The sequence below is a fragment of the Bombina bombina genome, chromosome 8 (genome assembly GCF_027579735.1).
Source record: "Bombina bombina isolate aBomBom1 chromosome 8, aBomBom1.pri, whole genome shotgun sequence".
NCBI classification, from domain to species: Eukaryota; Metazoa; Chordata; class Amphibia; order Anura; family Bombinatoridae; genus Bombina; species Bombina bombina.
This window is the reverse complement of record NC_069506.1, coordinates 278427903-278452384: the sequence shown is the minus strand read 5'-3', so window position 1 is coordinate 278452384 and position 24482 is coordinate 278427903. Positions and strand designations below refer to the sequence as shown.

Sequence of the window (24482 nt, the reverse complement as noted above, 5' to 3'; positions counted from 1 at the left end):
ATTTAGCGTCCTACTCAGTCCTCCGTAACTGTAGCTACCAGTAACTGTAGCTATTTAGCATCTCACTCAGTCCTCCGTAACTGTAGCTATTTAGCATTTCACTCAATCCCCTGTATCTGTAGCTATTTAGTGTCACACTCAGTCCCCAGTAACTGTAGCTATTTAGCGTCTCACTCAGTCCACAGTAACTGTAGCTACCAGTAACTGTAGCTATTTAGTGTCTCACTCAGTCCCCAGTAACTGTGTAGCTATTTAGCATCTCACTCAGTCACCAGTAACTGTAGCTATTTAGTGTCTCACTCAATCCCCTGTATCTGTAGCTATTTAGTGTCACACTCAGTCCCCAGTAACTGTAGCTATTTAGTGTCTCACCCAGTCCTCAGTAACTGTAGCTATTTAGTGTCTCACTCAATCCCCTGTATCTGTAGCTATTTAGTTTCTCACTCAGTCCCCAGTAACTGTAGCTATTTAGTGTCTCACCCAGTCCCCAGTAACTGTAGCTATTTAGTGTCTCACTCAGTCCCCAGTAACTTTAGCTATTTAGCGTCTCACTCAGTCACCAGTAACTGTAGCTATTTAGTGTCTCACTCAATCCCCAGTAACTGTAGCTATTTAGTGTCACACTCAGTCCCCAGTAACTGTGGCTATTTAGTGTCTCACTCAGTCCCCAGTAACTGTAGATATTTAGTGGCTCACTCAATCCCCAGTAACTGTAGCTATTTAGTGTCACACTCAGTCGCCAGTAACTGTAGATATTTAGTGTCTCACTTAGTCCACAGTAACTGTAGCTATTTAGTTTCTCACTCAGTCCCAAGTACCTAGCTATTTAGTGTCTTACTCAGTCCTTAGTAACTGTAGCTATTTAGTGTCTCACTTGGTCCCCAGTAACTGTAGCTATTTAGTGTCTCACTCAGTCCCCAGTTACTGTAGCTATTTAGCGTCCTACTCAGTCCTCCGTAACTGTAGCTACCAGTAACTGTAGCTATTTAGCGTCTCACTCAGTCCCCAGTAACTGTAGCTATTTAGCGTCTCACTCAGTCCTCCGTAACTGTAGCTATTTAGCATCTCACTCAGTCCCCAGTAACTGTAGCTATTTAGTGTCTCACTCTGTCCCCAGTAACTGTAGCTATTTAACGTCTCACTCAGTCCCCAGTAACTGTAGCTATTTAGCATCTCACTCAATCCCCTGTATCTGTAGCTATTTAGTGTCACACTCAGTCCCCAGTAACTGTAGCTATTTAGCGTCTCACTCAGTCCACAGTAACTGTAGCTACCAGTAACTGTAGCTATTTAGTGTCTCACTCAGTCCCCAGTAACTGTGTAGCTATTTAGCATCTCACTCAGTCCTCCGTAACTGTAGCTATTTAGCATCTCACTCAGTCCCCAGTAACTGTAGCTATTTAGTGTCTCACTCAGTCCCCAGTAACTGTAGCTATTTAGCGTCTCACTCAGTCCCCAGTAACTATAGCTATTTAGCGTCTCACTCAGTCACCAGTAACTGTAGCTATTTAGTGTCTCACTCAATCCCCTGTATCTGTAGCTATTTAGTGTCACACTCAGTCCCCAGTAACTGTAGCTATTTAGTGTCTCACCCAGTCCTCAGTAACTGTAGCTATTTAGTGTCTCACTCAATCCCCTGTATCTGTAGCTATTTAGTGTCTCACTCAATCCCCTGTATCTGTAGCTATTTAGCGTCTCACTCAGTCCTCCGTAACTGTAGCTATTTAGCATCTCACTCAGTCCCCAGTAACTGTAGCTATTTAGTGTCTCACTCTGTCCCCAGTAACTGTAGCTATTTAACGTCTCACTCAGTCCCCAGTAACTGTAGCTATTTAGTGTCTCACTCAGTCCCCTGTATCTGTAGCTATTTAGTGTCACACTCAGTCCACAGTAACTGTAGCTATTTAGTGTCCTACTCAGTCCTACGTAACTGTAGCTATTTAGTGTCTCACTCAGTCCCCAGTAACTGTAGCTATTTAGCGTCCTACTCAGTCCTCCGTAACTGTAGCTACCAGTAACTGTAGCTATTTAGCGTCTCACTCAGTCCTCCGTAACTGTAGCTATTTAGCATCTCACTCAATCCCCTGTATCTGTAGCTATTTAGTGTCACACTCAGTCCCCAGTAACTGTAGCTATTTAGCGTCTCACTCAGTCCACAGTAACTGTAGCTACCAGTAACTGTAGCTATTTAGTGTCTCACTCAGTCCCCAGTAACTGTGTAGCTATTTAGCATCTCACTCAGTCCTCCGTAACTGTAGCTATTTAGCATCTCACTCAGTCCCCAGTAACTGTAGCTATTTAGTGTCTCACTCAGTCCCCAGTAACTGTAGCTATTTAGCGTCTCACTCAGTCCCCAGTAACTGTAGCTATTTAGCGTCTCAATCAGTCACCAGTAACTGTAGCTATTTAGTGTCTCACTCAATCCCCTGTATCTGTAGCTATTTAGTGTCACACTCAGTCCCCAGTAACTGTAGCTATTTAGTGTCTCACCCAGTCCCCAGTAACTGTAGCTATTTAGTGTCTCACCCAGTCCCCAGTAACTGTAGCTATTTAGTGTCTCACTCAATCCCCTGTATCTGTATCTATTTAGTGTCACACTCAATCCCCAGTAACTGTAGCTATTTAGCGTCTCACTCAGTCACCAGTAACTGTAGCTATTTAGTGTCTCACCCAGTCCCCAGTAACTGTAGCTATTTAGCGTCTCACTCAGTCCCCAGTAACTGTAGCTATTTAGCGTCTCACTCAGTCACCAGTAACTGTAGCTATTTAGTGTCTCACTCAATCCCCAGTAACTGTAGCTATTTAGTGTCACACTCAGTCCCCAGTAACTGTGGCTATTTAGTGTCTCACTCAGTCCCCAGTAACTGTAGATATTTAGTGTCTCACTCAATCCCCAGTAACTGTAGCTATTTAGTGTCACACTCAGTCGCCAGTAACTGTGGCTATTTAGTGTCTCACTCAGCCACCAGTAACTGTAGCTATTTAGTCTCACTCAGTCCCCAGTAACTGTAGCTATTTAGTGTCTCACTCAGTCACCTGTAATTGTAGCTATTTAGTTTCTCACTCAGTCACCAGTAACTGTAGCTATTTAGTGTCTCACTCAGTCACCAGTAACTGTAACTTGTTAGTGTCTCACTCAGTCACCAGTAACTGTATCTTGTTAGTGTCTCACTCAGTCCCCAGTAACTGTAGCTATTTAGTGTCTCACTCAGTCCCCTGTAACTGTAGCTATTTAGTGTCTCACTCAGTCACCTGTAATTGTAGCTATTTAGTGTCTCACTCAGTCACCAGTAACTGTAGCTATTTAGTGTCTCGCTCAGTCCCCTGTAACTGTAGCTATTTAGTGTCTCACTCAGTCCCCAGTAACTGTAACTTGTTAGTGTCTCACTCAGTCCCCAGTAACTGTAGCTATTTAGCGTCTCACTCAGTCCCCAGTAACTGTAGCTATTTAACGTCTCACTCAGTCCCCAGTAACTGTAGCTATTCAGTGTCTCACTCAGTCCCCAGTAACTGTAGCTATTTAGTGTCTCACTCAGTCACCAGTAACTGTAGCTATTTAGTGTCTCACTCAGTCCCCAGTAACTGTAGCTATTTAGTGTCTCACTCAGTCCCCAGTAACTGTAGGTATTTAGTGTCTCACTCAGTCCCCAGTAACTGTAGCTATTTAGTGTCTCACTCAGTCCCCTGTAACTGTAGCTATTTAGTGTCTCACTCAGTCACCAGTAACTGTATCTTGTTAGTGTCTCACTCAGTCCCCAGTATCTGTAGCTTGTTAGTGTCTCACTCAGTCCCCAGTATCTGTAGCTATTTAGTGTCTCACTCAGTCACCAGTAACTGTAGCTATTTAGTGTCTCACTCAGTCACCAGTAACTGTAGCTATTTAGCATCTCACTCAATCCCCTGTATCTGTAGCTATTTAGTGTCACACTCAGTCCCCAGTAACTGTTGCTATTTAGTGTCTCACTCAGTCCCCAGTAACTGTAGCTATTTAGTCTCACTCAGTCCCCAGTAACTGTAGCTATTTAGTGTCTCACTCAGTCACCAGTAACTGTAGCTATTTAGTGTCTCACTCAGTCACCAGTAACTGTAGCTATTTAGTTTCTCACTCAGTCCCCAGTAACTGTAGCTATTTAGTGTCTCACTCAGTCCCCAGTAACTGTAGCTATTTAGTGTCTCACTCAGTCCCCAGTAACTGTAGCTATTTAGTGTCTCACTCAGTCCCCAGTAACTGTAGCTATTTAGTGTCTCACTCAGTCCCCAGTAACTGTAGCTATTTAGTCTCACTCAGTCCCCTGTAACTGTAGCTATTTAGTGTCTCACTCAGTCCCCTGTAACTGTAGCTATTTAGTGTCTCACTCAGTCCCCAGTAACTGTAGCTATTTAGTGTCTCACTCAATCCCCAGTAACTGTAGCTATTTAGTCTCACTCAGTCACCAGTAACTGTAGCTATTTAGTGTCTCACTCAGTCCCCTGTAACTGTAGCTATTTAGTGTCTCACTCAATCCCCTGTAACTGTAGCTATTTAGTGTCTCACTCAGTCCCCAGTAACTGTAGCTATTTAGTGTCTCACTCAGTCCCCAGTAACTGTAGCTATTTAGTGTCTCACTCAATCCCCTGTAACTGTAGCTATTTAGTGTCTCACTCAGTCCCCAGTAACTGTAGCTATTTAGTGTCTCACTCAATCCCCTGTAACTGTAGCTATTTAGTGTCTCACTCAGTCCCCTGTAACTGTAGCTATTTAGTGTCTCACTCAGTCCCCAGTAACTGTAGCTATTTAGTGTCTCACTCAGTCACCAGTAACTGTAGCTATTTAGTGTCTCACTCAGTCCCCAGTAACTGTAGCTATTTAGTCTCTCACTCAATCCCCAGTAACTGTAGCTATTTAGTGTCTCACTCAGTCCCCAGTAACTGTAGCTATTTAGTGTCTCACTCAGTCACCAGTAACTGTAGCTATTTAGTGTCTCACTCAGTCCCCTGTAACTGTAGCTATTTAGTGTCTCACTCAGTCCCCAGTAACTGTAGCTATTTAGTCTCTCACTCAGTCCCCTGTAACTGTAGCTATTTAGTGTCTCACTCAGTCCCCAGTAACTGTAGCTATTTAGTGTCTCACTCAATCCCCAGTAACTGTAGCTATTTAGTCTCACTCAGTCACCAGTAACTGTAGCTATTTAGTGTCTCACTCAGTCCCGTGTAACTGTAGCTATTTAGTGTCTCACTCAATCCCCTGTAACTGTAGCTATTTAGTGTCTCACTCAGTCCCCAGTAACTGTAGCTATTTAGTGTCTCACTCAGTCCCCAGTAACTGTAGCTATTTAGTGTCTTACTCAATCCCCTGTAACTGTAGCTATTTAGTGTCTCACTCAGTCCCCAGTAACTGTAGCTATTTAGTGTCTCACTCAGTCCCCTGTAACTGTAGCTATTTAGTGTCTCACTCAGTCCCCAGTAACTGTAGCTATTTAGTCTCACTCAGTCACCAGTAACTGTAGCTATTTAGTGTCTCACTCAGTCCCCTGTAACTGTAGCTATTTAGTGTCTCACTCAATCCCCTGTAACTGTAGCTATTTAGTCTCACTCAGTCCCCAGTAACTGTAGCTATTTAGTGTCTCACTCAATCCCCTGTAACTGTAGCTATTTAGTGTCTCACTCAGTCCCCAGTAACTGTAGCTATTTAGTGTCTCACTCAATCCCCTGTAACTGTAGCTATTTAGTGTCTCACTCAGTCCCCTGTAACTGTAGCTATTTAGTGTCTCACTCAGTCCCCAGTAACTGTAGCTATTTAGTGTCTCACTCAGTCACCAGTAACTGTAGCTATTTAGTGTCTCACTCAGTCCCCAGTAACTGTAGCTATTTAGTCTCTCACTCAATCCCCAGTAACTGTAGCTATTTAGTGTCTCACTCAGTCCCCAGTAACTGTAGCTATTTAGTGTCTCACTCAGTCACCAGTAACTGTAGTTATTTAGTCTCACTCAGTCACCAGTAACTGTAGCTATTTAGTGTCACACTCAGTCACCAGTAACTGTAGCTATTTAGTGTCTCACTCAGTCCCCAGTAACTGTAGCTATTTAGTGTCTCACTCAGTCCCCAGTAACTGTAGCTATTTAGTGTCTCACTCAGTCCCCTGTAACTGTAGCTATTTAGTGTCTCACTCAGTCCCCTGTAACTGTAGCTATTTAGTGTCTCACTCAGTCCCCTGTAACTGTAGCTATTTAGTGTCTCACTCAGTCCCCAGTAACTGTAGCTATTTAGTGTCTCACTCAATCCCCTGTAACTGTAGCTATTTAGTGTCTCACTCAGTCCCCTGTAACTGTAGCTATTTAGTGTCTCACTCAGTCCCCAGTAACTGTAGCTATTTAGTGTCTCACTCAGTCCCCTGTAACTGTAGCTATTTAGTGTCTCACTCAGTCCCCAGTAACTGTAGCTATTTAGTGTCTCACTCAGTCACCAGTAACTGTAGCTATTTAGTGTCTCACTCAGTCCCCAGTAACTGTAGCTATTTAGTGTCTCACTCAGTCCCCAGTAACTGTAGCTATTTAGTGTCTCACTCAATCCCCAGTAACTGTAGCTATTTAGTCTCTCACTCAGTCACCAGTAACTGTAGCTATTTAGTCTCACTCAGTCCCCTGTAACTGTAGCTATTTAGTGTCTCACTCAGTCCCCAGTAACTGTAGCTATTTAGTGTCTCACTCAATCCCCAGTAACTGTAGCTATTTAGTCTCTCACTCAATCCCCAGTAACTGTAGCTATTTAGTCTCACTCAGTCCCCTGTAACTGTAGCTATTTAGTGTCTCACTCAGTCCCCTGTAACTGTAGCTATTTAGTGTCACACTCAGTCCCCTGTAACTGTAGCTATTTAGTGTCACACTCAGTCCCCTGTAACTGTAGCTATTTAGTGTCTCACTCAGTCCCCTGTAACTGTAGCTATTTAGTGTCACACTCAGTCCCCTGTAACTGTAGCTATTTAGTGTCTCACTCAGTCCCCAGTAACTGTAGCTATTTAGTGTCTCACTCAGTCACCAGTAACTGTAGCTATTTAGTGTCTCACTCAGTCCCCTGTAACTGTAGCTATTTAGTGTCTCACTTAGTCCCCTGTAACTGTAGCTATTTAGTGTCTCACTCAATCCCCAGTAACTGTAGCTATTTAGTCTCACTCAGTCCCCTGTAACTGTAGCTATTTAGTGTCTCACTCAGTCCCCTGTAACTGTAGCTATTTAGTGCCTCACTCAGTCCCCTGTATCTGTAGCTATTTAGTGTCTCACTCAGTCCCCTGTAACTGTAGCTATTTAGTGTCTCACTCAGTCCCCAGTAACTGTAGCTATTTAGTGTCTCACTCAGTCCCCTGTAACTGTAGCTATTTAGTGTCTCACTCAGTCCCCAGTAACTGTAGCTATTTAGTGTCTCACTCAGTCCCCTGTATCTGTAGCTATTTAGTGTCTCACTCAGTCCCCTGTAACTGTAGCTATTTAGTGTCACACTCAGTCCCCTGTAACTGTAGCTATTTAGTGTCTCACTCAGTCCCATGTAACTGTAGCTATTTAGTGTCTCACTCAGTCCCCTGTAACTGTAGCTTTTTAGTGTCTCACTCAGTCCCCAGTAACTGTAGCTATTTAGTGTCTCACTTAGTCCCCTGTATCTGTAGCTATTTAGTGTCTCACTCAGTCCCCTGTAACTGTAGCTATTTAGTGTCACACTCAGTCCCCTGTAACTGTAGCTATTTAGTGTCTCACTCAGTCCCCTGTAACTGTAGCTTTTTAGTGTCTCACTCAGTCCCCAGTAACTGTAGCTATTTAGTGTCTCACTCAGTCCCCTGTAACTGTAGCTATTTAGTGTCTCACTCAGTCCCCTGTAATTTTAGCTATTTAGCGTCTCACTCAGTCCCCTGTAACTGTAGCTGTTTAGTGTCTCACTCAGTCCCCAGTAACTGTAGCTATTTAGTGTCTCACTCAGTCCCCAGTAACTGTAGCTATTTAGTGTCTCACTCAGTCCCCTGTAACTGTAGCTATTTAGTGTCTCACTCAGTCCCCTGTAACTGTAGCTATTTAGTGTCTCACTCAATCCCCTGTAACTGTAACTATTTAGTGTCTCACTCAATCCCCTGTAACTGTAGCTATTTAGTGTCTCACTCAGTCCCCTGTAACTGTAGCTATTTAGTGTCTCACTCAGTCACCAGTAACTGTAGCTATTTAGTCTCACTCAGTCACCAGTAACTGTAGCTATTTAGTGTCTCACTCAGTCCCCAGTAACTGTAGCTATTTAGTGTCACACTCAGTCCCCTGTAACTGTAGCTATTTAGTGTCTCACTCAATCCCCTGTAACTGTAGCTATTTAGTGTCTCACTCAGTCCCCAGTAACTGTAGCTATTTAGTGTCTCACTCAGTCCCCAGTAACTGTAGCTATTTAGTGTCTCACTCAATCCCCTGTATCTGTAGCTATTTAGTGTCTCACTCAATCCCCTGTAACTGTAGCTATTTAGTGTCTCACTCAGTCCCCAGTAACTGTAGCTATTTAGTGTCACACTCAGTCCCCTGTAACTGTAGCTATTTAGTGTCTCACTCAGTCCCCTGTAACTGTAGCTATTTAGTGTCTCACTCAGTCCCCAGTATCTGTAGCTATTTAGTGTCTCACTCAATCCCCTGTATCTGTAGCTATTTAGTGTCTCACTCAGTCACCAGTAACTGTAGCTATTTAGTGTCTCACTCAGTCACCAGTAACTGTAGCTATTTAGTGTCTCACTCAGTCACCAGTAACTGTAGCTATTTAGTGTCTCACTCAGTCCCCTGTAACTGTAGCTATTTAGTGTCTCACTTAGTCCCCTGTAACTGTAGCTATTTAGTGTCTCACTCAGTCCCCAGTAACTGTAGCTATTTAGTGTCTCACTCAGTCCCCTGTAACTGTAGCTATTTAGTGTCTCACTCAGTCCCCAGTAACTGTAGCTATTTAGTGTCTCACTCAGTCCCCCTTAACTGTAGCTATTTAGTGTCTCACTCAGTCACCAGTAACTGTAGCTATTTAGTGTCTCACTCAGTCCCCTGTAACTGTAGCTATTTAGTGTCTCACTCAGTCCCCAGTAACTGTAGCTATTTTGTGTCTCACTCAGTCCCCTGTAACTGTAGCTATTTAGTGTCTCACTCAGTCCCCAGTAACTGTAGCTATTTAGTGTCTCACTTAATCCCCAGTAACTGTAGCTATTTAATGTCTCACTCAGTCCCCTGTAACTGTAGCTATTTAGTCTCACTCAGTCCCCAGTAACTGTAGCTATTTAGCGTCTCACTCAGTCACCTGTAATTGTAGCTATTTAGTGTCTCACTCAGTCACCAGTAACTGTAGCTATTTAGTGTCTCACTCAGTCACCAGTAACTGTAGCTATTTAGTGTCTCACTCAGTCACCAGTAACTGTAGCTATTTAGTGTCTCACTCATTCACCAGTAACTGTAACTTGTTAGTGTCTCACTCAGTCCCCAGTAACTGTAGCTATTTAGTGTCTCACTCAGCCACCAGTATCTGTAGCTATTTAGTGTCTCACTCAGTCACCAGTAACTGTAGCTATTTATTGTCTCACTCATTCACCAGTAACTGTAACTATTTAGTGTCTCACTCAGTCCCCAGTATCTGTAGCTATTTAGTGTCTCACTCAGCCACCAGTAACTGTAGCTATTTAGTGTCACACTCAGTCCCCTGTAACTATAGCTTTTTAGTGTCTCACTCAATCCCCTGTAACTGTAGCTATTTAGTGTCTCACTCAGTCACCAGTAACTGTAGCTATTTAGTGTCTCACTCAGTCACCAGTAACTGTAGCTATTTAGTGTCTCACTCAGTCACCAGTAACTGTAGCTATTTAGTGTCACACTCAGTCCCCTGTAACTATAGCTTTTTAGTGTCTCACTCAGTCCCCTGTAACTGTAGCTATTTAGTGTCTCACTCAGTCACCAGTAACTGTAGCTATTTAGTGTCTCACTCAGTCACCAGTAACTGTAGCTATTTAGTGTCTCACTCAGTCACCAGTAACTGTAGCTATTTAGTGTCTCACTCAGTCCCCTGTAACTGTAGCTATTTAGTGTCTCACTCAGTCCCCTGTAACTGTAGCTATTTAGTGTCTCACTCAGTCCCCAGTACCTGTAGCTATTTAGTGTCACACTCAGTCCCCAGTAACTGTAACTTGTTAGTGTCTCACTCAGTCCCCAGTAACTATAGCTATTTAGTGTCTCACTCAGCCACCAGTAACTGTAGCTATTTAGTGTCTCACTCAGTCCCCAGTAACTGTAGCTATTTAGTCTCACTCAGTCCCCTGTAACTATAGCTATTTAGTGTCTCACTCAGTCCCCTGTAACTGTAGCTATTTAGTGTCTCACTCAGTCCCCAGTAACTGTAGCTATTTAATGTCTCACTCAGTCCCCTGTAACTGTAGCTATTTAGTCTCACTCAGTCCCCAGTAACTGTAGCTATTTAGTGTCTCACTCAGTCACCTGTAATTGTAGCTATTTAGTGTCTCACTCAGTCACCAGTAACTGTAGCTATTTAGTTTCTCACTCAGTCACCAGTAACTGTAACTTGTTAGTGTCTCACTCAGTCACCAGTAACTGTAACTTGTTAGTGTCTCACTCAGTCCCCAGTAACTGTAGCTATTTAGTGTCTCACTCAGTCCCCTGTAACTTTAGCTATTTAGTCTCACTCAGTCCCCAGTAACTGTAGCTATTTAGTGTCTCACTCAGTCACCAGTAACTGTAGCTATTTAGTGTCTCACTCAGTCCCCTGTAACTGTAGCTATTTAGTGTCTCACTCAATCCCCTGTAACTGTAGCTATTTAGCGTCTCACTCAGTCCCCAGTAACTGTAGCTATTTAGCGTCTCACTCAGTCCCCAGTAACTGTAGCTATTTAGTGTCTCACTCAGTCCCCAGTAACTGTAGCTATTTAGTGTCTCACCCAGTCACCAGTAACTGTAGCTATTTAGTGTCTCACTCAGTCCCCAGTAACTGTAGCTATTTAGTGTCTCACTCATTCCCCAGTAACTGTAGCTATTTAGTGTCTCACTCAGTCCCCAGTAACTGTAGCTATTTAGTGTCTCACTCAGTCCCCAGTAACTGTAGCTATTTAGTGTCTCACCCAGTCCCCAGTAACTGTAGCTATTTAGTGTCGCACTCAGTCCCCAGTAACTGTAGCTATTTAGTGTCTCACTCAGTCCCCAGTAACTGTAGCTATTTAGTGTCTCACTCATTCCCCAGTAACTGTAGCTATTTACTGTCTCACTCAGTCACCAGTAACTGTAGCTATTTAGTGTCTCACTCAGTCCCCAGTAACTGTAGCTATTTAGTGTCTCACTCAGTCCCCAGTAACTGTAGCTATTTAGTGTCTCACTCAGTCCCCTGTAACTGTAGCTATTTAATGTCTCACTCAGTCCCCAGTAACTGTAGCTATTTAGTGTCTCACTCAGTCCCCAGTATCTGTAGCTATTTAGTGTCTCACTCAGTCCCCAGTAACTGTAACTTGTTAGTGTCTCACTCAGTCCCCAGTAACTGTAACTTGTTAGTGTCTCACTCAGTCCCCAGTAACTGTAGCTATTTAGTGTCTCACTCAGTCCCCAGTATCTGTAGCTATTTAGTGTCTCACTCAGTCCCCTGTAACTGTAGCTATTTAGTGTCTCACTCAGTCCCCTGTAACTGTAGCTATTTAGGGTCTCACTCAGTCACCAGTATCTGTAGCTATTTAGTGTCTCACTCAGTCCCCTGTAACTGTAGCTATTTAGTGTCTCACTCAGTCCCCTGTAACTGTAGCTATTTAGGGTCTCACTCAGTCACCAGTAACTGTAGCTATTTAGTGTCTCACTCAGTCCCCAGTATCTGTAGCTATTTTGTGTCTCACTCAGTCACCAGTAGCTGTTACTTTCAGTATAGGGGATATTGATTCCTTTTCACTTTGTCTGTGATTTAATGTGTATTAGATCATCTCTGCTCCCTCCCCCAGCCCAGTGTACAATGAATCTGCAGCTCTGGTTCTTGTCTCTGTGTTTATTTTGTGCTGTGCGCCGTATATGGGAATGTGCAGTAGGAAAGAGATTAAACTTTCCCAGAGTTGTCATTATCTATTTTCTCCCACCACCACCACATTACCTCCATAACATCTTGGTCTCTCTTTGTGACCCCCTTGCATCTCTCCCTAGTGTCTAACTCCCTTCATCTCTCCCTAGAGTCTTGCTGCTCCCCCCTATAACTCCCTAGTGTCTTATTGCTCCCCCTGCATCTCGCCCCAGTGTCTTACTGCCCCTTACCATCTCTCCCTAGTGTCTAACCCCCCCACATTTCTCCCTAGTGTCTAACTGCTCCCCCTGCATCACTCCATAGTATCTTACTGCCCCCTGCATCTCTCCTTAGTGTCTAAGTGCCCCCTGCATCCTTCCCTAGTGTCTATCTGCCCCTTTCTGCATCCCTCCCTAGTGTCTAACTGCCTCCCCTGCATCTCTCCCCAGTGTCTTACTGCTCCCTTCCCATCTCTCCCTAGTGTCTAACCCCCCTACACATTTCTCCCTAGTGTCTAACTGCTCCCCCGTGCATCTCTCCCTAGTATTTATCTCCCTTTCCCTGCATCACACCCTAGTGTCTAACTGCCTCCCTCTGCATCTCTCCCCAGTGTCTTACTGCTCCCTTCCCATCTCTCCCTAGTGTCTAACCCCCCTACACATTTCTCCCTAGTGTCTAACTGCTCCCCCCTGCATCTCTCCCTAGTGTCTAACTGCCCCCTTCTGCATCCGTCCCTAGTGTCTAACTGCCTCCCCTGCATCTTTCCCTAGTGTCTTACTGCTCCCTTCCCATCTCTCCCTAGTGTCTAACCCCCCTACACATTTCTCCCTAGTGTCTAACTGCTCCCCCCTGCATCTCTCCCTAGTGTCTAACTGCCCCCTTCTGCATCCGTCCCTAGTGTCTAACTGCCTCCCCTGCATCTCTCCCCAGTGTCTTACTGCTCCCTTCCCATCTCTCCCTAGTGTCTAACCCCCCTACACATTTCTCCCTAGTGTCTAACTGCTCCCCTCTGCATCTCTGCCTAGTGTCTGTCTCCCTCTGCATCTCTCCCTAGTATTTATCTCCCTCTCCCTGCATCTCTCCCTAGTGTCTAACTGCCTCTCCCTGCATCACACCCTAGTGTCTAACTGCATCCCTCTGCATCTCTCCCTAGTGTCTAACTGCCTCCCTTTGCATCTCTCCCTAGTGTCTGCCTCCCTCTGCATCTCTCCCTAGTGTCTAACTACCCCCCGCTCAGAGCCCCTCTGCTAAGGTACTTCCCTCTTTCTTGTGCTCATCCATTAAAGCCAACAAAATTGACTCCATTAGAAATGAAATCAGCTCTCAACATATTACCAATCTCTCACCCCCTCAAAAGCTCACAATCATCCAAAACCCAAATAGATGTAAATTTAGCTCTTTTGCCCCTGTTACTGAGGATGAAGTTTCTGCCCTTATACTGTCCTCCCACCTCACTACCTGTCCCCTCGACTCCATCCCCTCACAGCTACTCTCCTCCCTCTCTTCTACCCTCACCCCTATACTCAAACACATCTTTAACCTCTCCCTTAGCACTGGTATATTTCCCTCATCTCTAAAACATGCACTGGAAACACCTATCATCAAAAAACCTTCTCTTGATCCAAGCTCCCCAATCAACTACCACCCTATTTCCCTACTCCCTCTTGCCTCAAAGCTTCTTGAAAAGCTAGTATATGCACGTCTATCTAAGTTCTGTGTCCCGGAACTATCCTCAAATGCCCCGAGGAGGCTTTAGACTGTGAGAAAGAGGAGGGGTTTGGAGATGAAAACAAGTGCCGGCATCAGACGTCACGGAGTGGGCGGGCTGTGTGTTTCTATGCCTGCCTGAGGCTTTACATTTTAGCGGCGTCAGGTGGTTGGTGCTCCGGGTTACGGTATAAGCTGAGGCTGATGGGCTGCTGACTGACAGCAGGTAAACTGCGGGGCTAAGGCATAGTCATTTTATTGTGTCTGACAACCTGGTATGTACATGTCTCCGAGGGATCTGATAAACATTACACACAGACACGGTATATGTACTGTATATGTGTCTGAGGTACCTGATAAACACACACAGATTATATGTACATGTGTCTGATGTACCTGATAAATGCATTCATTTTGTGTGTCACTCTTAATCTAGGGGCCTTATTTCTTCCTCCTCAGTATTGTTTTCTTATTAAAAAAAAAAGTCCATAACCAGTGCTAATCCAGAGGGACAAATATCATGTATTCTGTGATTCACAAATTACAATATAGTTTCCTATATTAAGAACTATTGATTTTTACAACTTTTTTTTTTTGGGGGGGGGGGATGTAAAATTTTTATGTCATATTGAATTTGATGCCGTGAAAAGCCACACCCAGACCATGCCCCATGTCACACCCTCCCCACTCCCATTTAAAAAAGTGTCCAGGAATCCTCTGGGCAAAAGGTGGCAACCCTACGTCTATCCCATTTCCTTACACTAAACTCCCTCCTTGACCCACTGAAATCTGGATTTCTTTCATGTAATTGGCAAGAGTCCATGAGCTAGTGACATATGGGATATACAATCCTACCAGGAAGGGGTAAAGTTTTCCAAACCTCAAAATGCCTATAAATACACCCCTCACCACACCCACAATCCAGTTTTACAAACTTTGCCTCCTATGAAGGTGGTGAAGTAAGTTTGTGCTAGATTCTTCGTTGATATGCGCTTCGCAGCAGGCTGGAGCCCGGTTTTCCTCTCAGAGTGCAGTGAATGTCAGAGGGATGTGAAGAGAGTATTGCCTATTTGAATACAATGGTCTTCCTCTAGGGGATCTATTTCATAGGTTCTCTGTTATCGGTCGTAGAGATTTCTTCTCCTACCTCCCTTTTCAGATCGACGATATACTCTTATATACCATTACCTCTACTGATTCTCGTTTCAGTACTGGTTTGGCTATCTACTATATGTAGATGAGTGTCTTGGGGTAAGTAAGTCTTATTTTATTATGACACTCTAAAGCTATGGTTGGGCACTTTATTTATAAAGTTCTAAATATATGTGTTTAAACTTATATTTGCCATGATTCAGGGTAATCAGTATTCCTTATTTCAGACAGTCCGTTTCATTATTTGGGATAATGCATATGAATGATTATTTTTTCTTACCTTAAAAAATTTTTCAATTGACTTTTTTCCCTGTGGGCTGTTAGGCTCGCGGGGGCTGAAAGTGCTTCAATTCTCTGGAGAAATCTTTACATTCTTTGGATGTAGTAAGAGCTTTAAAATATTATGTTGAAGCTACTAAAGATTTTAGAAAGACTTCTAGTCTCTTTGTTATCTTTTCTGGTTCCAGGAAAGGTCAGAAAGCTTCTGCCATTTCTTTGGCGTCTTGGTTAAAGTCTTTGATTCATCATGCTTATGTGGAGTCGGGTAAATCCCTGCCTCAAAGGATTACGGCTCATTCTACTAGGTCAGTTTCTACTTCCTGGGCGTTTAGGAATGAAGCTTCTGTTGATCAGATTTGCAAAGCAGCAACTTGGTCTTCTTTGCATACTTTTACTAAATTCTACCATTTTGATATTTTCACTTCTTCTGAAGCAGTTTTTGGTAGAAAAGTACTTCAGGCAGCTGTTTCAGTTTGATTCTTCTGCTTATTATTTCTGTTTTTTTCATTATTAAGATTAAAACTTTTGTTTTAGGTTGTGGATTATTTTTCAGCGGAATTGGCTGTCTTTATTTTATCCCTCCCTTTCTAGTGACTCTTGCGTGGAAGTTCCACATCTTGGGTATCTACTATCCCATACGTCACTAGCTCATGGACTAATTACATGAAAGAAAACATAATTTATGTAAGAACTTACCTGATAAATTCATTTCTTTCATATTAGCAAGAGTCCATGAGGCCCACCCTTTTTTGTGGTGGTTATGATTTTTTTTGTATAAAGCACAATTATTCCAATTCCTTATTTTGATGCTTTTGCTCCTTTCTTATCACCCCACTTCTTGGCTATTCGTTAAACTGAATTGTGGGTGTGGTGAGGGGTGTATTTATAGGCATTTTGAGGTTTGGGAAACTTTGCCCCTCCTGGTAGGAATGTATATCCCATACGTCACTAGCTCATGGACTCTTGCTAATATGAAAGAAATGAATTTATCAGGTAAGTTCTTACATAAATTATGTTATCCCAGGTATAGACAATTGGGAAGCTGATTATCTCAGTCGTCAGACTTTACATCCGGGAGAGTGGTCTCTCCACCCAGATGTGTTTTCTCAAATTGTTCAGATGTGGGGTCTTCCAGAAATAGATCTGATGGCATCTCATCTAAACAAGAAACTTCCCAAGTACCTGTCCAGGTCCAGGGATCTTCAGGCGGAAGCAGTGGATGCGTTGACACTTCCTTGGTGTTATCAACCTGCTTATATTTTCCTGCCTCTAGTTCTTCTTCCAAGAGTGATCTCCAAAATCATCATGGATCAATCGTTTGTGTTGCTGGTGGCTCCAGCATGGCCTCACTGGTTTTGGTATGCAGTTCTTGTTCGGATGTCCAGTTGCCAACCTTGGCCACTTCCATTAGGACCGGACCTTCTGTCTCAAGATCCGTTTTTCCATCAGGATCTCAAATCATTAAATTTGAAGGTATGGAAATTGAACACCTAGTGCTTAGTCATAGAGGTTTCTCTGATTCAGTTATTAATACTATGTTACAGGTTCGTAAATCTGTTTCTAGAAAGATTTATTATCGAGTTTGAAAGACTTACATTTCATGGTGTTCTTCTCATAAATTCTCCTGGCATTCTTTTAGAATCCCTAGAATTTTACAGTTTCTTCAGCATGGTTTGGATAAAGGTTTGTCTGCAAGTTCCTTGAAAGGACAAATGTCTGCTCTTTCTGTTTTCTTCCACAGGAAAATTGCTAAACTTCCTGATATTCACTGTTTTGTACAGGCTTTAGTTCGTATCAAGCCTGTCATTAAATCAATCTCTCCTCCTTGGAGTCTTAATTCGATTTTGAAGGCTTTACAGTCTCCTCCATTTGAGCCCATGCATTCTTTGGACATTAAACTACTTTCTTGGAAAGTGTTGTTCCTTTTGGCCACCTCTTCTGCCAGAAGAGTTTCTGAATTATCTGCTCTCTTGTGAATCTCCTTTTCTGATTTTTCATCAGGATAAGGCAGTTTTGCAGACTTCATTTAAATTCTTACATAAGGTTGTGAATTCTAACAACATTAATAGAGAAATTGTTGTCCCTTCTTTGTGTCCTAATCCTAAGAATTCTTTGGAGAGATCTTTACATTCTTTAGATGTGGTGAGAGCTCTGAAATATTATGTTGAATCTACTAAAGAAGAAGACTTCTAGTCTATTTGTTATCTTTTCTGGTTCCAGGAAAGGTCAGAAGGCTTCTGCCGTTTCTTTGGCATCATGGTTAAAGCTTTTGATTCATTAAAGGGACACTCAGGTTAAATTACATTTTCATGATTCAGATACAGCATGTAATTTTAAACAACTTTCCAATTTACCTCCATTAAAAAAAATGTGTACAGTCTTTTATATTTACAATTTTTGAGTCACAAGATCCTACTGAGCATGTGCAAGAATTCACAGACTATACGTATATGCATTTGTGATTGGCTGATTGCTATCACATGGTAAAAGGGGAGTGGAAATATACATAATTTTGAAATTTGTTATAAACAAATGTACTACTCATTTGAAGTTCAGACTAAGTGCTATTGCATTGTCTTGTTATCTTGCATTTGTTGATTATGCAAATCTAATGTGTTGACTGGTCCTTTAAGCTTATTCGGAGTCGGGTTAAGCCCCGTCTCAGAGAATTACAGCTCATTCTACTAGATCAGCTTCCACTTCTTGGACTTTTAAGAATGAAGCTTCAGTTGATCAAATTTGCAAAGCAGCAACTTGGTCTTCTTTGCATACATTTACTAAATTCTACCGTTTTGATGTATTTGCTTCTTCGGAAGCAGTTTTTGGTAGAAAAGTTCTTCAGGCAGCTGTTTGTTTGATTCTTCTGCTTATGATTTAAGTTTTTACTTTTATTTATGAGAAAAAACTTATATTTGGGTTGTGGATTAATTTTCTTCAGTGGTAATGGCTGTTTTTATTTTATCCCTCCCTCTCTAGTGACTCTTGCGTGGAGTTCCACTTCTTGGGCATTGCTATCCCATACGTCACTAGCTCATGGACTCTTGCCAATTACATGAAAGAAAACATAATTTATGTAAGAACTTACCTGATAAATTCATTTCTTTCATATTGGCAAGAGTCCATGAGGCCCACCCCTTTTTTATGATGGTTATGATTTTTTTTATAAAGCACAATTATTTCCAAATTCCTTTGTTGATGCTTTTTACTCCTTTCTTTATCACCCCACTACTTTGCTATTTGTTAAACTGAATTGTAGGTGTGGTGAGGGGTGTATTTATAGGCATTTTGAGGTTTGGGAAACTTTGCCCCTCCTGGTAGGATTGTATATCCCATACATCACTAGCTCATGGACTCTTGCCAATATGAAAGAAATGAATTTATCAGGTAAGTTCTTAAATAAATTATGTTTTCTTCCCCATCACTCCACAGAGACAGCAATTGTTAAGGTTACCAACAACCTACTTACAGCAAAATCCAAAGGCCACTTCTCTTTTCTTATCCTCCTTGATCTGTCTGCAGCCTTTGATACTGTCGACCACCCTCTACACGTCATCATTAGGTTTCTTATTAAAGTCCCATGGGTTTCAATATCATTTGTATGCCGACGACACCCAAATCTTCCTCTCTGCACCAGACCTATCTTCTTCTTTGCTAACCTGTGTCACTAACTGTCTTTCTCATATCTCATTTTGGATGTCCTCTTACTACCTAAAGCTAAATCTCTCCAAAACTGAGCTCCTTATTTTTCCCCCTTCTTCCAAAATGTCCACCCCCCCCCCCCCCCCATTTCTCTATAACTGTTGATAACTCCATCATTAACCCTACCCAACATGCCTGATGTCTTGGGGTCACACTTGCCTCAGACCTTTCTTTCACTCCTCACATTCAGTCCTTGGCTAAAGCCTGCTGCTTCCACCTTAAAAACATCTCTAAAATTAGAAATTTCCTTACACAAGACACAACTAAGATTTTAAACCACTTTCTCATCCTTTCCCGCCTCGACTACTGCAACATCGTCCTCTTTGGTCTCCCTAGCTGCCGCCTAGCTCCTTTGCAATCCATAATGAATGCCTCTGCCAGGCTCATCTTCCTTACACGTCGCTCTTCATCTGCTGCATCTCTCTGCCAATCCCTTCACTGGCTTCCTCTTGCCTCCAGGATTAAACAAAAAATCCTTACTCTGACATACAAATTCCTCAACTGCACTGCTCCCCCCCTACATTTCAGACCTTGTCTCCAGTTACTCTCCCGTCCCCTTCACTCTGCTCACAATCTCCTATTCTCCTCTTCTCTTGTTACTTCCTCACATTCCCGTTTACAGGACTTCTCCAGACTGGCTCCCATCTTGTGGAACTCCCTGCCTCGCTCGACAAGACTTTACCCTAGTTTTAACAGCTTCAAGCGCTCCCTAAAGACTCTACTGTTCAGGGATGCATACAACCTACACTAACCTTTCCTAACTCCATTGCTTTCCCCTTGAACCCCATAGAATGTAAGCCTATGAGCCCTGCTGTTTGTAGATTGCCTTCATAAGAGCCGACTACAACATTTCAACTCTTGGCAGGGCCCTCTACCCATTTGATCCCTGTAAATGTTACCTTGTATACTGCCTATGTTTATAGCGCTGCAGAATCTTTTGGCGCAATACAAATACCTGATAATAATAATAAAGCCAGTTATGGTCCAGTGTGTGCTCATCCTTGTAGCTTAGAACCCTGCCCCAGCCTCACTTGTGTGTGTAAAGGAAGAATTGTAACCACCTTTTCTCTCCTCCATTTCTCTTCCATGTACCTTAACCCCATGCAGTGACATCTGCTGACCTAAAGCTGTCGGGAATGAGGACATTAGAACATGTTGCAGTGACAGTCACCATCTCACACCCACGTCGGGGAAACCTGGAGATCCGCCTGTTTTGTCCAAGTGGGATATCTTCTCTTATTGGAGCCCCCCGCAGCATGGACACGTAGGTGCTAAAAATGATGAAAGAGGTGCTAAAGATTGAGGGGTATGGAGCTGCAATGCCCAGTTTTGGAGATGCCAGGCACTGTGATGCTGCCCAGACCTAGCGACACCAGGCGTCGTGATGCTGCCCAGAACTAGCGGCACCAGGCGTCATGATGCTGCCCAGAACTAGCGCAGCAGCAGGCGTTGTGATGTTGCCCAGACCTAGTGGCACCAAGCGTTGTGACGCTGCCAAGACCTAGCGGCACCAGGCGTCGTGATGCTGCGCAGACCTAGCAGCACCAGGCGCCGTGATGTTGCCCAGACCTAGCGGCACCAGGCGTCATGGTGCTGCCCAGACCTAGTGGCGCTGTGATGCTACCCAGACCTAGCGGCACCAGGCGCTGTGATGTTGCCTAGACCTAGCGGCACCAGGGGTTGTGATGCTGCCCAGACCTAGCGGCACCAGGCGCCATGATGTTGCCCAGACCTAGCGGCACCAGGCGCCGTGATGCTGCCCAGACCTAGCGGCACCAGGCGCCGTGATGCTGCCCAGACCTAGCGGCACCAGGCGCCGTGATGCTGCCCAGACCTAGCGGCACCAGGCGCCGTGATGCTGCCCAGACCTAGCGGCACCAGGCGCCGCGATATTGCCAAGACCTAGCGGCACCAGGTGTCGTGATGCTGCCCAGACCTAGCAGCACCAAGCGTCGTGATGTTGCCCAGACCCAGTGGCACCAGGCGCTGTGATGTTGCCCAGACCTAGCGGCACCAGGTGTTGTGATGCTGCCCAGACCTAGTGGCACCAGGCGCAGTGATGCTGCCCAGACCTAGCGGCACCAGGCGCCGCGATGTTGCCAAGACCTAGCGGCAGCAGGTGTCGTGATGCTGCCCAGACCTAGCGGCACCAGGCGCTGTGATGTTGCCTAGACCTAGCGGCACCAGGGGTTGTGATGCTGCCCAGACCTAGTGGCACTGTGATGCTGCCCAGACCTAGCGGCACCAGGCGCCGTGATGCTGCCCAGACCTAGCGGCACCAGGCGCCGTGATGCTGCCCAGACCTAGTGGCACCAGGCGCAGTGATGCTGCCCAGACCTAGCGGCACCAGGTGTTGTGATGCTTCCCAGACCTAGCAGCACCAGGCGTCGTGATGTTGCCCAGACCCAGTGGCACCAGGCGCTGTGATGTTGCCCAGACCTAGCGGCACCAGGTGTTGTGATGCTGCCCAGACCTATTGGCGCTGTGATGCTACCCAGACCTAGCGGCACCAGGCGCTGTCATGTTGCCCAGACCTAGCGGCATCAGGCGCTGTGATGTTGCCAAGACCTAGCCGCACCAGGTGTCGTAATGCTGCCCAGACCTAGCAGCACCAGGCGTTGTGATGCTGCCCAGACCTAGTGGCACCAAGCGCTGTGATGTTGCCCAGACCTAGCGGCACCAGGTGTTGTGATGTTGCCCAGACCTAGTGGCACCAGGCGCAGTGATGCTGCCCAGACCTAGCGGCACCAGGCGCCGCGATGTTGCCAAGACCTAGCGGCAGCAGGCGTCGTGATGTTGCCCAGACCCAGCGGCACCAGGCGCTGTGATGTTGCCTAGACCTAGCGGCACCAGGGGTTGTGATGCTGCCCAGACCTAGTGGCACTGTGATGCTGCCCAGACCTAGCGGCACCAAGCACCGTGATGCTGCCGAGACCTAGCGGCACCAGGCGCCGTGATGCTGCCCAGACCTAGTGGCACCAGGCGCAGTGATGCTGCCCAGACCTAGCGGCACCAGGCGCCGCGATGTTGCCAAGACCTAGCGGCACCAGGTGTCGTGATGCTTCCCAGACCTAGCAGCACCAGGCGTCGTGATGTTGCCCAGACCCAGTGGCACCAGGCGCTGTGATGTTGCCCAGACCTAGCGGCACCAGGTGTTGTGATGCTGCCCAGACCTAGTGGCACCAGGCGCTGTGATGTTGCCCAGACCTAGCGGCACCAGGTGTTGTGATGCTGCCCAGACCTAGTGGCGCTGTGATGCTAGCCAGACCTAGCGGCACCAGGCGCTGTCATGTTGCCCAGACCTAGCGGCACCAGGTGTTGTGATGCTGCTCAGACCTTGTGGCACTGTGATGCTGCCCAGACCTAACGGCACCAGGCATTGTGATGCTGCCCCGTCCTAGCGGCACCAGGCGTCGTGATGCTGGCGTCATTATACTGCCCAGACCTAGCAGCACTAGGCGCCGTGATGCTGCCCAGACCTAGCGGCAATAGGTGCCGTGATGCTGCCTAGACCTAGCGGCAATAGGTGCCGTGATGCTGCCCAGACCTAGTGGCACCAGGTGCTGTGTTGTTGCTCAGACCTAGCGGCACCAGGCGTGGTGGGGCTGCCCAGACCTAGTGGCACCAGGTGCTGTGTTGTTGCTCAGACCTAGCGGCACCAGGCGTGGTGGGGCTGCCCAGACCTAGTGGCACCAGGTGCTGTGTTGTTGCTCAGACCTAGCGGCACCAGGCGTGGTGGGGCTGCCCAGACCTAGCAGCACTGGATCTATAACACTGCTCAGTGACTGGCATTTAAGTTAATGCTAAAGAGTTACCTTTTTACTATGTTGGCTTGTAGTCTCTGTGTTTCTAATACTGTGTAGTAATTTAACTTATGTACATATAATAAAACTCTTCTCTGTACACAGTGTATAATGCTCTCCCCATGCCCTGCATATAATACTCTCCCCCGTAATCAGGTGTAACTCTATCCCCATGCCCTGTGTATTATACTCTCCCCCGTACACCATGTATAATGCTCTCCCTATGCCCTGCGTATAATACTCTCCCTGTACACCATGCATAATGCTCTCCCTATGCCCTGCGTATAGTACTCTCCCCCGTACACCATGTTTAATGCTCTCCCCATGCCTTGCATGTAATACTCTCCCCCGTAATCAGGTATAATGCTCTCCCTATGCCCTGCGTATAATACTCTCCCTGTACACCATGTATAATGCTCTCCCCATACATCATGTATAATGCTCTCCCCATGCCCTGCGTATAATACTCTCCCCCATACACCATGTATAATGCTCTCCCTATGCCCTGCATATAATACTCTCCCCCATACACCATGTATAATGCTCTCCCTATGCCCTGCCTATAATACTCTCCCCCATACACCATGTATAATGCTCTCCCTATGCCCTGCATATAATACTCTCCCCCGTACACCATGTATAATGCTCTCCCCATGCCCTGCGTATAGTATTCTCCCCCTACACTATGTAAATTACTCTCACCCTACACATTGTATAATACTTTCACCCAACATTGTGTATAATACTCTCCCCCTACACTGTGATTAATCTTCTCCCCCTACACTATGTATACTACTCTTCCCCTACAATATGTATAATACTCTCCCTCAACACTATGTATAATACTCTTCCCCTACACTATGTATAATACTCTTCACCATCACTATATATAATACTCTCACCCAACACTGTGGTTAATACTCTCCCCCTACACACTGTATAATACTCTCCCCCTACACACTGTATAATACTCTCCCCCTACACAATGTATACTACTCTCCCCCCTACACTATGTATACTACTCTCCCCCCTACACTATGTATACTACTCTCCCCCTACACTGTGGTTAATACTCTCCCCCCACACTGTGGTTAATACTCTCACCTACACTATGTATTATACTCTTCTCCTACACTGTGGTTAATACGCTTTCCCTACACTATGTAGAATACTCTCCCCCTACACTATGTAGAATACTCTCCCCCTACACTATGTATTATACTCTTCCCCTACACAGTGGTTAATACTCCCCCCCTACACTGTAGTCCAAATACTCTTTCCCTACACTATGTAGAATACTCTCCCCCTACACAATGTAGAATACTCTCCCCCTACACTATGTATTATACTCTTCCCCTACACAGTGGTTAATACTCCCCCCCTACACTGTAGTCCAAATACTCTTTCCCTACACTATGTAGAATACTCTCCCCCCTACACTATGTAGAATACTCTTCCCCCCTACACTATGTAGAATACTCTTCCCCCCTACACTATGTAGAATACTCTTCCCCCTACACTATGTAGAATACTCTTCCCCCTACACTATGTAGAATACTCTTCCCCCTACACTATGTAGAATACTCTTCCCCCTACACTATGTAGAATATTCTTCCCCCTACACTATGTAGAATATTCTTCCCCCTACACTATGTAGAATATTCTTCCCCTACACTATGTAGAATATTCTTCCCCCTACACTATGTAGAATAATCTCCCCCAAAACTGTAGTTTATACTCTCCCCCTACACTGTGTATAATACTTTCCCCCAATACTGTGTATAATACTCTCCTGTTACTACCTTAGGGACCCCAGTGGGTTTTCAGACTGGA

The 24482-nt window shown here is 45.0% G+C and overlaps 1 protein-coding gene across 4 annotated transcripts in view; it reads left to right on the top strand.

The window, feature by feature from the left end:
- PCSK7 (proprotein convertase subtilisin/kexin type 7) overlaps window positions 1–24482 on the top strand; it is a 258498-nt gene that overhangs the window by 192981 nt on the left and 41035 nt on the right. For all 4 annotated transcript variants that reach the window (XM_053691395.1, XM_053691398.1, XM_053691397.1 and 1 more), the window contains exons 12-13: window positions 19954–20110; window positions 24457–24482. The exon at window positions 24457–24482 is cut by the window's right edge and continues 69 nt beyond it. In XM_053691395.1, the coding sequence (XP_053547370.1) occupies window positions 19954–20110; window positions 24457–24482 (183 nt within the window). The remainder of the gene's footprint in view (window positions 1–19953; window positions 20111–24456) is intronic.